This window comes from Mastigoproctus giganteus, chromosome 6, assembly GCF_048544385.1.
Source record: "Mastigoproctus giganteus isolate SK-2022 chromosome 6, ASM4854438v1, whole genome shotgun sequence".
Taxonomy (NCBI): Eukaryota; Metazoa; Arthropoda; class Arachnida; order Uropygi; family Thelyphonidae; genus Mastigoproctus; species Mastigoproctus giganteus.
The window spans coordinates 14,896,809-14,911,359 of NC_143580.1; the positions used below are offsets into that span (position 1 = coordinate 14,896,809).

General features: G+C 36.3%; 1 protein-coding gene across 2 annotated transcripts in view; it reads right to left on the minus strand.

The window, feature by feature from the left end:
- Window positions 1-14,551, minus strand: part of Syt14 (Synaptotagmin 14) — a 125,369-nt gene that overhangs the window by 22,704 nt on the left and 88,114 nt on the right. For both annotated transcript variants that reach the window (XM_090374972.1, XM_090374971.1), the window contains exon 7: window positions 3,594-3,751. In XM_090374972.1, coding sequence (XP_090231098.1) covers window positions 3,594-3,751 — 158 coding nt within the window. The remainder of the gene's footprint in view (window positions 1-3,593; window positions 3,752-14,551) is intronic.

Here is a 14,551-nt window from a genome sequence, read left to right on the forward strand (position 1 = left end):
ACGCTTTTATAACGGTTCATATGGGTCTACAGTTTTGTGAAAATGTTCCTGATAATGTTTTTAATGCTCTGAACAAATGTGAAGTTTTCTTTGAGAATCAGACATTTTTTAATTGTACTGTGCAAACGAAAATTATAGATTTTTTTAAATTTGTGATACTTACCGGCAAAAATTGTGTAAATGTAATTTAAATAAGTGTTTTTGAAATAAAATACCTTAAAAATAAATGTAGATTTGTTTTCATTTTTAATTAGATAACAATTTCTAATAAAAAAGATATTCTCTGTATAACGAAATTTCTCTATAACGAAGTTTTTCGCTGGATTTATCGAATTTGTTATAGGGAAGTTAGACTGTATATATATAAGGACTTAAGGCGTGCCAATACATAATGTATTAGTAACGTGGGTATTATCTGAGTAACTAATATGTTCACTGCCACCTATGTTTAAGAGTTTATCCAATGAGCTGTAATTTTCAAAACAACGTTACAAAAATTTGTAAATAATGATTGAAAAATAAAAGTTTGGAATTCATAGTTAAAATCAAACACTTACTTTTGCAATAAGCTGTATCATTATAATATTAAGAGGTAAACCTCAACATTTCAAACCTCAAAATTTTATCTAAAAGTTTATTCACGTACATAAACTACCTCAATACAAGCAAAGAACAAATAAAACTGTGTGCCACATCTATAAACAAAAACCAAGGATTTCTGATAATAGCAAAGTTCAATCATCATGTCAATATTTATCAATTGTTAATTTCATGTGACTTTACTTTTACAGCACCCATTTATTATTGATTGCTTGAGAATGATCTCCTGTCCTATGAAGTGGACAGGAGATCATTTTGTAATGGCTGTTGGTACTATATTTATTCCAGTTCTGTTGACCATCTTGAGTCAACCCATTAATATAACTTCCTCTTACTATCCAATTCACCATGCTCCAGATCAACTTGATTACATTCTGTCTTCTATTAGCATACAATGTTTCCAAGAGTTAATTTTGTCAAAACTCTGCAATTTGGAAAATGGGCAAGCCTGCTATGTGTCTATCCAACATCACACCTTGTTGAAGGGAACTAGACCCCTTTTCTCATTGCATTCTGTTCCAACTTTCACTGAATGTGCATGTCTTTTACTGGTACTGCCATCTTCCTATCATGATCTCTGGAATTAATCATTACTTTTCAGAGGTAAGGTATCCTAATACACACTGGAGAATAGTATATATGTACAGATATTTACACTTGGACAAAAACACTTAAATACTAATATATACTTAATAAAAGGACTATGGGGTCCTCAAATTAAATATAAGAAGGAACTTTCATTATTTTTTTTTAAAAGTATACTGCCTGAAGAGCATAAACAATACAACTACTTACACTCGTGAAAGCTAGCGAGAAACTGGTTACAACCCACTCCTTCAATCTAAATAACATATGGACACCCAACTGTTGCTGCAAACTTCAGAGTATAGGGCTAAGTTATTTTAATAAGTAACTTGTCTTTTAGTGTCTCACTTGAAATTAGTGATACATATTTGAGGTTTGTAGTAATTCTGCTTATTCACTGTTTCTGAGGGAGTAGGTCATAACTTGTTTCTTAAAAGATGAAATTGCATTGTACACAAGCAGTACTTTGGGTCGGGGTGGAGTAAATTCCTATATACATGCAACACATTTCATTCAGATATATGCACATTCAATATGTATATTGTATGTGCATAAATCTGAATATCAATTTGTTAGACCACACTTGAAATACATGTTCAAGTATGGAGACTGCACTTAAAAAATGAAATTGAGCTTCTTGAAAGGGTCCAGAGATGGGTAACTCGCCTGATGAGATAGGCAAAAGGGCATCCATATGAGGAAATATTTCAAATATGTGGGTTGCACAGCTTGGAAACTAGGCACCTTAGAGGAAACTTGACTGAGGTGTTTAAGGCTCTGAGAGGCAAAAGTAAAATGAATGAGGATGAAATTTTCACGGTTATAAATGATTCTAGAACTAGGGGCCATAAATTCAAGTTATGGGGGAGATGTTTAGACTAGATTGCAGGAAGTTTTATTTTAGCCAGTAAGTTATAAATTATTGGAATAAGTTACCTACATGGGTGGTTGGCGCTGACAGTTTAGGGAAATTCAAAGGTCAGCTGGATAGTTACCTATGGGAAGAGGGAAATGCATAGGTTGTATATATTTCCTTTTCTTTTATTATTTATTTATTTCATTCCATTTTATTATTATTATACTTTTTTTTTTGGCTGGTGCAGCATAAGCCTTAGGCTTCCTTGCATATGGTACTAATACTAATATATTAACAAAAGTTTGATCCAAAGGAAATACTTCAGTATGAGTAAACCATTAGTTACGAAAAATTCTTCACTGCACATCAAGTATCTGTAATATTTGGATGCTAGTCAGGCAGACCTCCAGATGGAAATTTTTTAAGAAAGAGTCTGGTCATTATCTTTTCTGAAATGTCAAGAAGGTTGGTTTAAGTGGCATTATCTTCATGAGTAGAATGAAAAGATGTTTCTGAATGTTGCCTTCTAAGATAAATTCAGTGACTTATAGGGATGTTATGGCCTTGGAATAAATTATGCAGATGCAAATTGCATATTGTAAGATTTAATCTGGTCTCAGAAAGTGTACATTCCATTGATAACTAGTGCTAATATTATTTGTTTCCACATTCACAACAGAAGTGTAAACTCATCTGGCTATCTTGGGACTGTACTGGAATATAAAAAGAGAAGCCATTTTGGGTCTTATGGTAGTTCCCCAAGGCTATAATTTATAGTGGAGTTGTGTGGGAGACTTTGGAGGAAGGGGACTTCCTTTCTCTTCTTTGTAAATGGTTGTATTTTGGCAGGATCCTGATATGAGCAAAGTGAAAATAGTGGAATTCTGAAGTGCTGTGATCCACTATTTTGCAAATTTTTGTATAAGCTCATATGGCATGATTTTCAACTACATGGTGAAAGGTTCTACAATAAGATTTCCCTATGTAACTAGCTTTGCAGCACTGACCTACTACTTGGTAGACTGCTCCTCTGATAGACAGCAGAGAATTTAACAGTGCAGAATTTTGTTAGAATTGGAATGCAAAAATGTCTTGGAGTTATATGCTTTTGCCATTGCAATTTTATTGCTGAAGTTGCTAATATATGGAATGCAGATGGGTTATAAACATATTATTAAAATAAAAAAATAACAGTTCTGTAACAGTCCATGTAAAGGTTTAGCCATTATTTGGGTAGGGTGAAGAATACAACTAAATAAAATAAAAACAAGAGTAACATATATCAAATTAGTTACTACAACTATCTGAGCATTTACAGATTTGGTAAACAACCAAAATATTAACTAGCAATAAATAATATTGAACTGGCTGTTTGAAGTTCATCTTTAATGAAGGGATAAAGGAAAAACAAGCTACATTTTTTATTTATTCAATTATATTTAATAAAAATTTACTGACAACTAAAAACCACAATAAATCATACCCACAAAAAAAGTGTTCAATTGTATGCTGAATTTTGGTAGTGAATACAAGATATGAAATAAACACTTACAGCAAGATTAGCTCGTGGTTCAAGTGTTAGCCAAAGTGTTGTTTGCTGATCAAGCCTCAGCGATGCAAAAGGTACCATACTTTCTCCAATCAGATGCTCCCGTCTCATACGCTCGCAACCATATAAACGAAATCTCACTCCCATGCTATTCAGTTCCTCTATTAATATAAAAACAATGTTTCTTTTAGTTTATTTTTATTTTTGTAAACTATTTGTACGTCAGATAGCTGCATAAAGAACTGCAATAAATATCACCTATGTGACACTGCATTTTATAGTATACAATGATTCTGGAACAGTCTAATTTGGCTGAAAGATAATTTGCTTCTGTGTTATGACAAATTTCTATGTTCTAAAACACGTACTGAACCCTCATTCTTTAATTCAGTATTATTTAGCATAAACAGACAGTATTTTTGAAACGTCACATTTTTATTATGTACTAAAAAAGTGCATTCTTAAAGAAAATATTTTAAAAATTTATTATTTCTTTTAATTTTAAAAAAAAAAATAAATTTTATTTAATTAAAAATATCTACAAGAAAATATGGGAACTACAATGTGTAGCAAATGCTAATGACTGCAGTAATTAAAAGAACTCTTTTCAGAGAGTGACTGCTTCAAAATGTACAAAATTAACAGATATAACTACTCTTCTAAAAGTTAAAAAGTGTTCAGAGTTTTTAAAATTTATGTGCATTGTAGAAGTTGGTAGTCATAAATAGAGGAAAGATTGCAATTTTGAGCCATTTTGGGTGACTACAGCTGAAAGCCAAATAAAAGTAAAATCTTTAATGTGCTGAAACTAAAGGAATAAAAAGTCATTTTCATTGGATAAACAAATCACACATTTTTAAAATGAACATGTTTCAAACAACCTTGATATAGTGCAGAGGTGGCCAAATTTAGTAATCCTGACAAGTGCACAAGATCATCTTCAAAGACTGGGAGCCACATGCCTTCAAAAAAAATTAACTTTTCATACAGAGTCATTCAAAATAGTGATTAATAACTTCATCTTAATTATACTCAAGATGCACATTAACAGAGCAGCATACTATGAAAACACTATTATATAACCAGCCATAAAATGACAAGGAAAATATTGCAACTAATATAAAAAATACTGAGGTGAATTTTTAACCAGAGGCTATTTAAGAGAAGGTCTATTTAAAAAGTAGGGAATCAGATCTTTTTTTGGGAGCAAACCTATGCCTTTCCAAATAGTGAACTGTCATCTGAATAAAAGCACAGTAATCATTTCTGGAAATTTCTGATACTTTCCTAAGGCAAATGCAGCTGTCTAAATACATCTATATGAATAAATGTTAAAAGCAGTGTGCAAATCTCTCGAAAAATTAAAACTGATATTAAATCATCAGATATCTGGCTGCTACTCGTGATTTTTTTAAATTTCCTATTAATCAAAATATTATTTTGATGCATGAATTCTCCCAGTCCATAATTCTCTGAGATATGTAGTTCAAGTTGAAAAGAACTGCATGTGGCTTTCAAGCCTTGGTTTGGCCATATCTGGTATAATGGTGAAACCAGTATATGAGAAAAACGAAATTCCCTCCTGTTGATCAGATTACCCTAATAGCATAATTTGTAAAATAAGAAAAAGAAAGTAGAAAATAATGAATAAATAAGGTATGTGGATGCCTCTAGGTGCATAATGCATGTGCTCACTAGTGGAGCAACTGGGGTTGTGTGCTGTATCATCACTTCTCACTCATCTGGAGATGTCTAGGTTAGGATCTTGGGACTGGAGGAACTATTAAAGACCTCTTTGGTTGGGACTCTAATAAACCAATCTCAAGCAGAGCATGAAAGAGTATGGTTTTCTTACAAAATCTATTTTGAGTTTTTTAGCCAGCACAGCATGCAAATCAGCAAATGAATACAGAACTGTACACACATAATACAATGGCACAATATGGCCTTTGATGCTAAGATAATGAATAAATGAATATGTGGGTTTAACATTTTATCACTAATCCCCCCCCCTTCCTTGTTTAGCATGATTTTTTAACAGGCTATGAAGAAGCAATTTACTACTTGTATGAGCAAGTTGGTGCTTGGCAAGCAGTTGTACTAGGCATGTTGGTGACAGACCTGACTTGACTTGACATACTACGATTTCTTATGAACTCTGACACTGGAAGACTTGTGGTTTCCAGTAATGGAGTTTGTCACTGTGCTGTTGAAGAACAAGCATTAACAAAAATACAGAAATAAAAAAAATATATAATAATAAAAAAAAAAAAAAAAAAAGACAAGAGTTGATTAGAGTTTGCTGAACACTAATTTTTTAAACTTTACTCCAGCTGTGTGAAATTATCCAAAATTGTAATTATCACTATACTGTTCTGATACAATGTATAAATCAAATGTATTAAAACCTCAGATATAAGAGAATTAATATGGAAAGAAGAACAAAATAGATATTGGAAATAAATCCCAAACTCTCCAAATTAATATGTATTCCAAAGTATATTACAATCCGGAAAATAACTAAAAAAAAAAAAATATATATATATATATATATATAAATTATTTCCAAAATAAAGTACAATATTATTTAAACATAACTGGAGTGAGAGTCAGCCACAGAAATTGTGATATACAGGCATTGAAGGGCATGTTATCACATGCTAGTTTAGAGTAAAGAAAAACACTGCATTATGTTTAAATTATAACAACAGTACAAATTTAGAATTTTGATTAAAAACAAAGATCAACAGAAAATTAATTTAGAAAAGAATATTTGGAAAATCATATATCAAGCTTTACACGGTACCCATGTGATAAACACAATTGCGATTCCATCTAGAACAGCTTTATAATAATAGTAATAGCAATGGAGGCATGTGATGCAAGAAAGCAAGAGTATGAGCTTATGTAGTATCAGCCAAAAAAAAAAAAAAAAAAAAAAAAAAAACAATTTCACACATCCATTCCCTCTAAAACTTTGTCCAGTTCCTTGAATTTATTTAAGCTATCAACTTCCACAATATCAGATAGAAGTTTGTTCCGGCAATTGACTACCTGCTGCCTAAAGACAATTTGAATTTATGCCCCCTCAGGTTTGTAATCTGAAAAAGTGGAAGAATCCCATCAGAATCCAGCATGCTCAAACCCATTCGAGGTCTTATACACCTCAATCAGATCACCTCACAGGTGCCTAGTCTCCAGCTGCTGCAATTTGCAGAACTCAAGCCTTTCTTGGATAAGAGAACCCCTTCATTCCCCTCATCAATCTTGTTGCCCTTCTCTGTACACGCTCAAGCAACTCAACATCCTTCCTAAAATTAGGCCTCCAGACCTGTACGCAGTACTGGGCATGGCCAAACCACTGCCTTGTACAAAGGGATAATCACTTTCTTTTCACTACTAGCAAAATTCCTGTATATAATTGACAATACCACATGACCTGCTCTGGCAGCCGTCTTCATTGCTCAGAAAACTTCATATCTGACTGCATAATTACTCCCAGGTCTTTTTCATTTTTGACCACCCTGAGTGTAGTACTACACAGTTGGTACGTTTCTCTGGGGTTACTTCTACCCATATGCAGTACTTTGCATTTGTCAATGTTAAACTTCAGTTGCCACTTCTCAGCTCATCTACCCAAGTTTTTGAGATCCTGTTGCTGCAGCACACTGCCATTACTGTCATTAATAACCCTGCCAACCTTGGTATCATCTGCAAACTTTGACATTAAGCCTGATATACCTTCATCAATATCATTGATAAATATACAAAACAACAGTGAGCCCAACACCGAACACTGGGTGACTCCACTAATAACATTAATCCACGAAGAGCAGCTTCCATTGATTACCACTCTTTGTCTTCTCCCAATCACCCTTTTATCCATTGTAGCAACTTACCCTTAATACCAAACTGCTCCAATTTGTACAGTAGTCTTCCATGCACAACAGTGTCAAAAGCTTCACCGAAATCCAAGTATATGTTATCAAAATTATTTTTTGCATCCAGTTCCTTTGTAACCACATTATAGTATACAATCAAATATGTCAGACAATATTTTCCCTTAACAACCCATGCTGTGTCTCAATTATTACTGCAGTCTTGTCTAGATTTTTTTTTTTTTTTTTTTTTATGAGAACCCCAAACACGAGAGGTATTATAACCTATAGTACTTAGTACCGTGCTTGGGTTGGAGGTTGAGAAGACGAAAGAAGATATTTGTTGATATTGGACTTGAACTTCAGTAGATTGTAATTTTCAGGAAATACGTATGAAGGAAGGTTGTTCCAGAAAACGGCAGTTGAATGAATAAATGAGGAAGATGAAAAGTTGGTTCTGTGGGTTTGAAGTTGGACAGTAAATGGATGTTGGCTGGTGGCGGCACGTGTTCGGACTGTTTTGAAAGAGAGAGCGGGAATTATAGAAGCCAATTCAGAAGAACAGTGCCCATGGAAGTATCTGTAGAAGAGGCATGCAGCAGAAACAGTGCGTCTATGAGAAAGCGAGTGGAGAGACTCTGTTAGAGATGAATCATTAATTAACCTAACTGCCCTCTTCTGAATGGAATCAAGAAGCCTGAGAGAGGTGTTGGGGGCACCACCCCAGATGTGGGAACAATATTCCATGGCAGGGTGGATTTGCGATTTATACAGAGTGAGCAGCTGTTTGGGAGAAAAGTAACGCCGAGAGCGAAAGAGAAAACCAAGTTTTTTAGATGCAGAGGAAGCAATATTTGTAATGTGCTTGTGCCAAGAGAGATTAGAAGTCAGGGTAATCCCCAAAACAGATATATCATTTTGCCTAGAAATCGGAGTGTCACCAAAGATAAGCATAGGAGCAGAAGAATCCTTTTTGCGAGATATAAGACAAGATTGAGTTTTAGAAGGGTTGAAATCAACTAAGTTGTCTTTGCCCCACTGGAGAATTACCTGAAGATCGGCATTTAAGGAATTGGCAGCAGATTTTCGAGAACTTGAAGCTGATTGAGCTGGACAAGGTTTCTCAAAATGGAAAGTTGAATGCAATGTGCTATCATCGGCAAAACTATGGATAGGATTTCCAGTCAATGGAAGAAGGTCATTGATATACAAGAGGAAAAGAGTGGGGGAAAGAACTGAACCTTGGGGGACACAGGCATTAGTGGAGAAGTTAGAAGACAGAGCCATCTACCATCACCCTCAGTGAGCGATCAGAGAGAAAACTGGATAACCAATTACTAAAAACAGTTGGCAAACCATAAGATGGAAGCTTGTTTAGAAGACCTTTATGCCAAACACGATCAAAAGCCTTTGAGATGTCAAGAGCAACTACTTGTGTTTCACCAAACTTTCCATTGAATTAGTCCATAAATGGGTAACATAACCCAGAATATCACCAGTGGATCGACACTGACGGAATCCATACTGGCGATCGTTGATCAGATGGAAGGTTTCTAGGTAGTTTAAGAGTTGGCGGTTAATTGATTTCTCCATTACTTTAGAAAGAGTAGAAGTAATTGTAATGGGACGATAATTGGATGGGAGGGATTTGTCACCCTTTTTAGGAACTGGCTGGATATGAGCAAATTTCCAAGCAGAAGGAAAAACACCTTTGGAATAAGAAAGTGAAAAAAGGCGGCAAAGAATAGGAGTAAGTTCAGGAGCACAGGTTTTGAGAACAAGTGGAGAAATACCATCAGGACCTGGAGCTTTCTTAGCATCAAGATTCATCAAAATCCTTCTGATATCCTTTTGACGGAAAACCACAGGAGGCACTGAATGGAGCGTGTTAGGAATGGTGGGAGGTGTTTTACCAAGATCATTAATACATGAGCTCGAAGAAAAATGGGATGCTAGCAGGTCAGCTTTATCCTTGGCTGAAGTGACAACAGAACCATCTGGTTTGGACAGAGGTGGGAGCAGAGATGGGCAAAAGTTGCGGCCAATAGCTTTGGCAAGAGACCAGAATGCTCGGCTACCATTAGGGCAAGAAGCAAGTTTTCTACTCTTAGCCTGTTCAAACTCTAGTTTGGACTGATTAATAACTGCTTTACAATTGTTGCGAGCTTTGGTGTAGGCAGAAAATGAAACTGAAGAATTAGAAACAAGCCAATTACGATATGTAACGTTCTTCTCTTGGACAGCCTTAGCACATTTATTGGAAAACCAAGGTTTAGATAAAGGACGAGATTTTAAAGTGGAGTGTGGGATAAAGGATTCCATTCGTGCAAGAATAATTTCACTGACACGATCTGAGCAAACGTTGACATCAGAAGTTTTGAAACAGTAATCAGACCAAGGAAAAGAAGAAAAGAAGTCTCGCAGGTCATCCCATTTTGGATTCTTGTAATGCCAAACAATACGAGGTTGGGAATAGCCATGAGATAAAGGTTCCATTGGAGAAGAGACAATCACCAAGTTGTGATCTGAAGTGCCTAAAGGACCTCTCACTTCAACCTTGTACTTAGAAGGGTTGTTTGTGAGAAAAAGATCAAGCGTATTGGCTGTATGATTAGGATTGTCCGGTATTCTTGTAGGTAAATGAACAATCTGTGCTAGGTCATTAGTAATTGCAAAAGCCTCAGCATCTCGACCTGCTGGGTCGGTGTGACTAGAAACCGTAAGCCAGCTGGAGTTGTGAACGTTAAAATCACCAAGGAAAATTACCTCACTGTTAGGAAAGTTGGACTGGATTTGGTTTGGTTTGGTTTTGGTTTTATTGGCGCATTAGCTACTAAGGCTATAATGCGCCAAGACCATGTCATTTATAAAATAATTTAAACTTTCAGTGACCTAATTAGTTAGGTCACTATGTCAAAAGTTGGACTGGAGAAAGTCAAGTTGCAAAGAGAGGAAGTCAAAGAGCTCCAAGTGATTAGTGGAGTTGGGAGAACGGTAGAGACAACAGATGAATTTTACACAACGAGGTAGAGAGATTTTAAGCCAGAGAAGATCAAAGAGAGGAGATTCCAAATTGCCAAGTCTCTGACAGGGAATATCAGAACGGACATATGCACAAGTACCACCTTTGAGGCGAAAGGAATCATACAGCAAATAATTTGGACATCTGAGATGAGCAGTAGTTGAATCAACTGATAACTGAGATTCAGTCAGAAAAAGTACATGGGGTTTGGAAGACTGCAAGTGGAAATGGACATCGTTCAGATTAGAATTGAGACCATGTATATTTGTGAAATGAATTAGGAAGTCCTTGGGAGGTTTAGATCTTTTCGCAGATAAGCTTGCTCTATTATTTTGACAATTCATGGTGTATTCAATAGTAAGAAAAAGTGGGTGGGACATGCTGTATGAAGTAATGAAATTTTTGGATATGGCGTACATGTGGTAAGAATATACCCAGATCCTTGACATAACGTGGCCTCGACAATGCTCCCCGCATACACACTACTCGGACTCCCTCCAGTCACTATCTGGCAGAGTAGAGGTAGCAAGATTATACACTAGCTGATCCGGAAGCTTCCTAGAGAGTTACCAATAGGTTCAGTCCGGTGTACTAACTAGCGGCCGGCCTGCGAACACCGTTTTAGAGCTGTACCCTCGAAATGTAAGGAATATTGGATCTCGCCACGACATTCATCATAACCTCAAAAATCATCAATCATACTGCATGATGGAAGAGATAGGGAAGGGTTGGCCGGAACTTAGCTCTAGAGACTAAACATGGGTTCCACCACTTCAAGCCTCCAATAAGCAAAGTGGTGGTATTTCACCGGTTGATGAGAGTCATCTACCACCTAGTACTGCCTGGTAACATAGAGGGGCGGCGTTCCTCCATGTGGTGTGGGCGCCACACCTCGACCCCTGCTTACGTTGGTTCACACCTGGGTGGTCACTCACCATGTACTTGTGCATGAAGGTTATACCCAGGATTACTAACAGTCCCACCATCGTGAAGGTGCAAGCAGAGGATTTGGCTGTCATAGACCGTCCGGACTTCGCAGAAATTGGGTCCACTTTGACTTGAGTGTCACCCGAATATCAGTTCCATCAGCGTTTTAGACTCCCAGGTAGCAAGAACAGCTTGTCTGGCATATCTGAGAGAATGTCTGTGACAATCCCAAGGACCCCAAAGATGATCCTGCAATGCATCCGTAACCAACGACTCCATTATTTTACCTGGAACAGAAGTTAAAATAACTAGTCTGTAATTACTCGCATCACCCTTCGATCCCCGTTTGTGAATTCAGGATACATTTGCACATCTCCAGTCCGTGGGGACTTCCCCTGAGTCTCATAATTATGTCTAAGGGTTTGCTTTCTTCCTTTGCTGCCTCCTTTAATATAACTGGATAGATCCCATCCAACCCAGGTTCCATGCACAACAGTGTCAAAAGCTTTCCCGAAATCCAAGTATATGTTATCAAAATTATTTTTTGCATCCAGTTCCTTTGTAACCACAGTATAGTATCCAATCAAATATGTCAGACAAGATTTTCCCTTAACAACTGTTGATGATCCTGCTCAGATAGCTGATAATCTGAATGAACCATGCTGTGTCTCAATTATTACTGCAGTCTTGTCTAGATGATCCTGCAATGCATCCGTAAGCCTTTCTTACGTTTAACTTCAACAATTTATCCTCCACTTTACTCTCAGTTATTACAAAATCATTAAGCACCCTGTTACAGATTGATAAACCTCTGGCATTTTCCTCCCTTAATAACTCCTCATGTGAGAATGTAGATGCAAAATGCTCATTCAGATTATCAGCTATCTGAGCAGGATCATCAACAGTTGAACCATCAATATAAAGTGAACCAATCTGATTCATCCCCCTCCTTTTAGAGTTTATATAAGTAAAGTCCTTGCTGTTTTTTTTAGCATCCTTTGCCAAAGATTTCTCGTAATCTGCCTTCGCTTGCCTAATCTCATATTTGACTCGAGAACAAACTAGCTTATATCTACCATAGGCTTCTGTGTCGCCTGATAAATTATATGCATCCCATGCATTTTTCTTCTCTGCCACAAGTCTCATTAGTTCATCTGACATCCATTTAGGCCTAAACCTTGAACAATATTTCTTCATTGGTATGAAAAGCCTAGTAGCTTCCACAATTAGTTCCTTGAATGCTTCCCACTTAGAATTTGTTGTTCGTAACATCATCAGTTGGTACAGAATTTAAAAACTGTCTGAGACCACTGTACTCACCTTTACTGAAGCTAAAACCCTTCCCTTTCCCCCTGATGGTAATTATATCTTTAAGTAAATCCCACATCAGTACACTGTAATCACTGCCACCTAGTGGTTCCTTTATCTGCAAATTCTTAATGCAAGAATAATTACTACTGATAACCAGATCGAGAGTATTACACTCTCTGGTTGCCTCTCGAACATGCTGCTGCAGAAAACAGTCATCCAATAAATCCACAAAGTCTTACTAGTGTGCAAGTGACCAAACCACTAGTTCCAGTCAATATCTGGGAAGTTAAAATCCCTCATTATAAGAGAATCTGATTTACTGGTCCATTCTATTTCTCTGTACAATTGTTCCTTGTACTCGTTAGAATCAAATGCAAAGTACTGCATATGGGTAGAAGTTACCCCAGAGGAACGTACGAACTGTGTGGTACTACACTTAGGGTGGTAGAAAATGAAAAAGACCTGGGAGTAATTGTGCAGTCAGATATGAAGTTTTCTGATCAATGCAGACAGGCTGCAAGAGCAGGTCATGGGGTTTTGTCAATGACATACAGGAATTTTGCTAGCAGGGAAAAGGAGTGATTGTCCCTTTGTATAAGACAATGGTCAGACCACACCTTGAGTACTGTGTACAACTTTGTGCCTCATTTTAGGAAGGATGTAGATTTGCTTGAGTGTGTACAGAGAAGGGAAACAAGATTGGTGAGGAGAATGAAGGGATCCTCTTATCAAGAGAGGCTTAAGTTCTGAAAATTGCAGTGGCTGGAGACTAGGCACCTGCGAGGTGATCTGATTGAGGTGTATAAGGCCTTGAATGGGTTGAGCACGTTGAATTCTGATGGGATTCTTCCACTTGCTCAGATTACGAACCTAAGGGGGAATAAATTCAAATTGAGGAAAGACAGTTGTACAACAGATGTGCGGAAATTTGCCTTTAGTTAGGGGGTGGTTAATTGCTGTAACAAACTTCCATCTGTCGTTGTGGAAGTTGATAAGTTAAATAAAATCAAGGAGGAACTGGACAAACATTTAGAGGGAATGGTTGTGTGGATTTTTCTTTGGCTGATGCTACATAAGCTAATACGCTTGCTTTCTTGCATCACATGCCATAATTACTATTACTATCATTAGGCCTATAACACACCCCTACTCTCATTTTTGCTTTCCTAGTGCTTATGTCACACCAAATTGACTCAACATTGCACTGCCCATCTATGTTAACTGGATGCACGTCCTTAGATTTTATGTTTTTCTTAATTAACATTGTAACCCCTCCTCCCTTCCTCTCCTTTCTGTACACATTGAACTCCCCAACTGTAAGTTTTAAATAAGCAACACAAAACTGCTAATGGGCTCCAGGCTTCATTAATCAAGCACTTATATATCATTAATAAAAATTAAAATTGTAAAATTAATGAAAAATATCATTATAATAATCCCCAAAACAGCTTCCAAGAAATTAGTTTACCACTCATATGAAACCCAGGTAAAACTGGATGGTCATAGTAAGCAAACCCTTCTCTAACAGAAAAATCCCATTAAATAGGGAATTAGTGTATTTCAGCTGTTAATAAAAAAAAAGTTATATAAAGTTCACAATAATTCTATTCATCACCATTAGAGACACTTGATAAATGCAGAAGTTAAAATAATAACTATTTTAATGCTTAATATATTAAATATTAAAATTTCAAGCATGTTAAAACTACGGAATTACTTTTTAACTATGAAATTACTTTGTGAATATATTTGTTTACTGTATGCAGCATCATTTGATCCTTGACTATCACAGTAATTACATTATAATTAAAACTAAATTACCA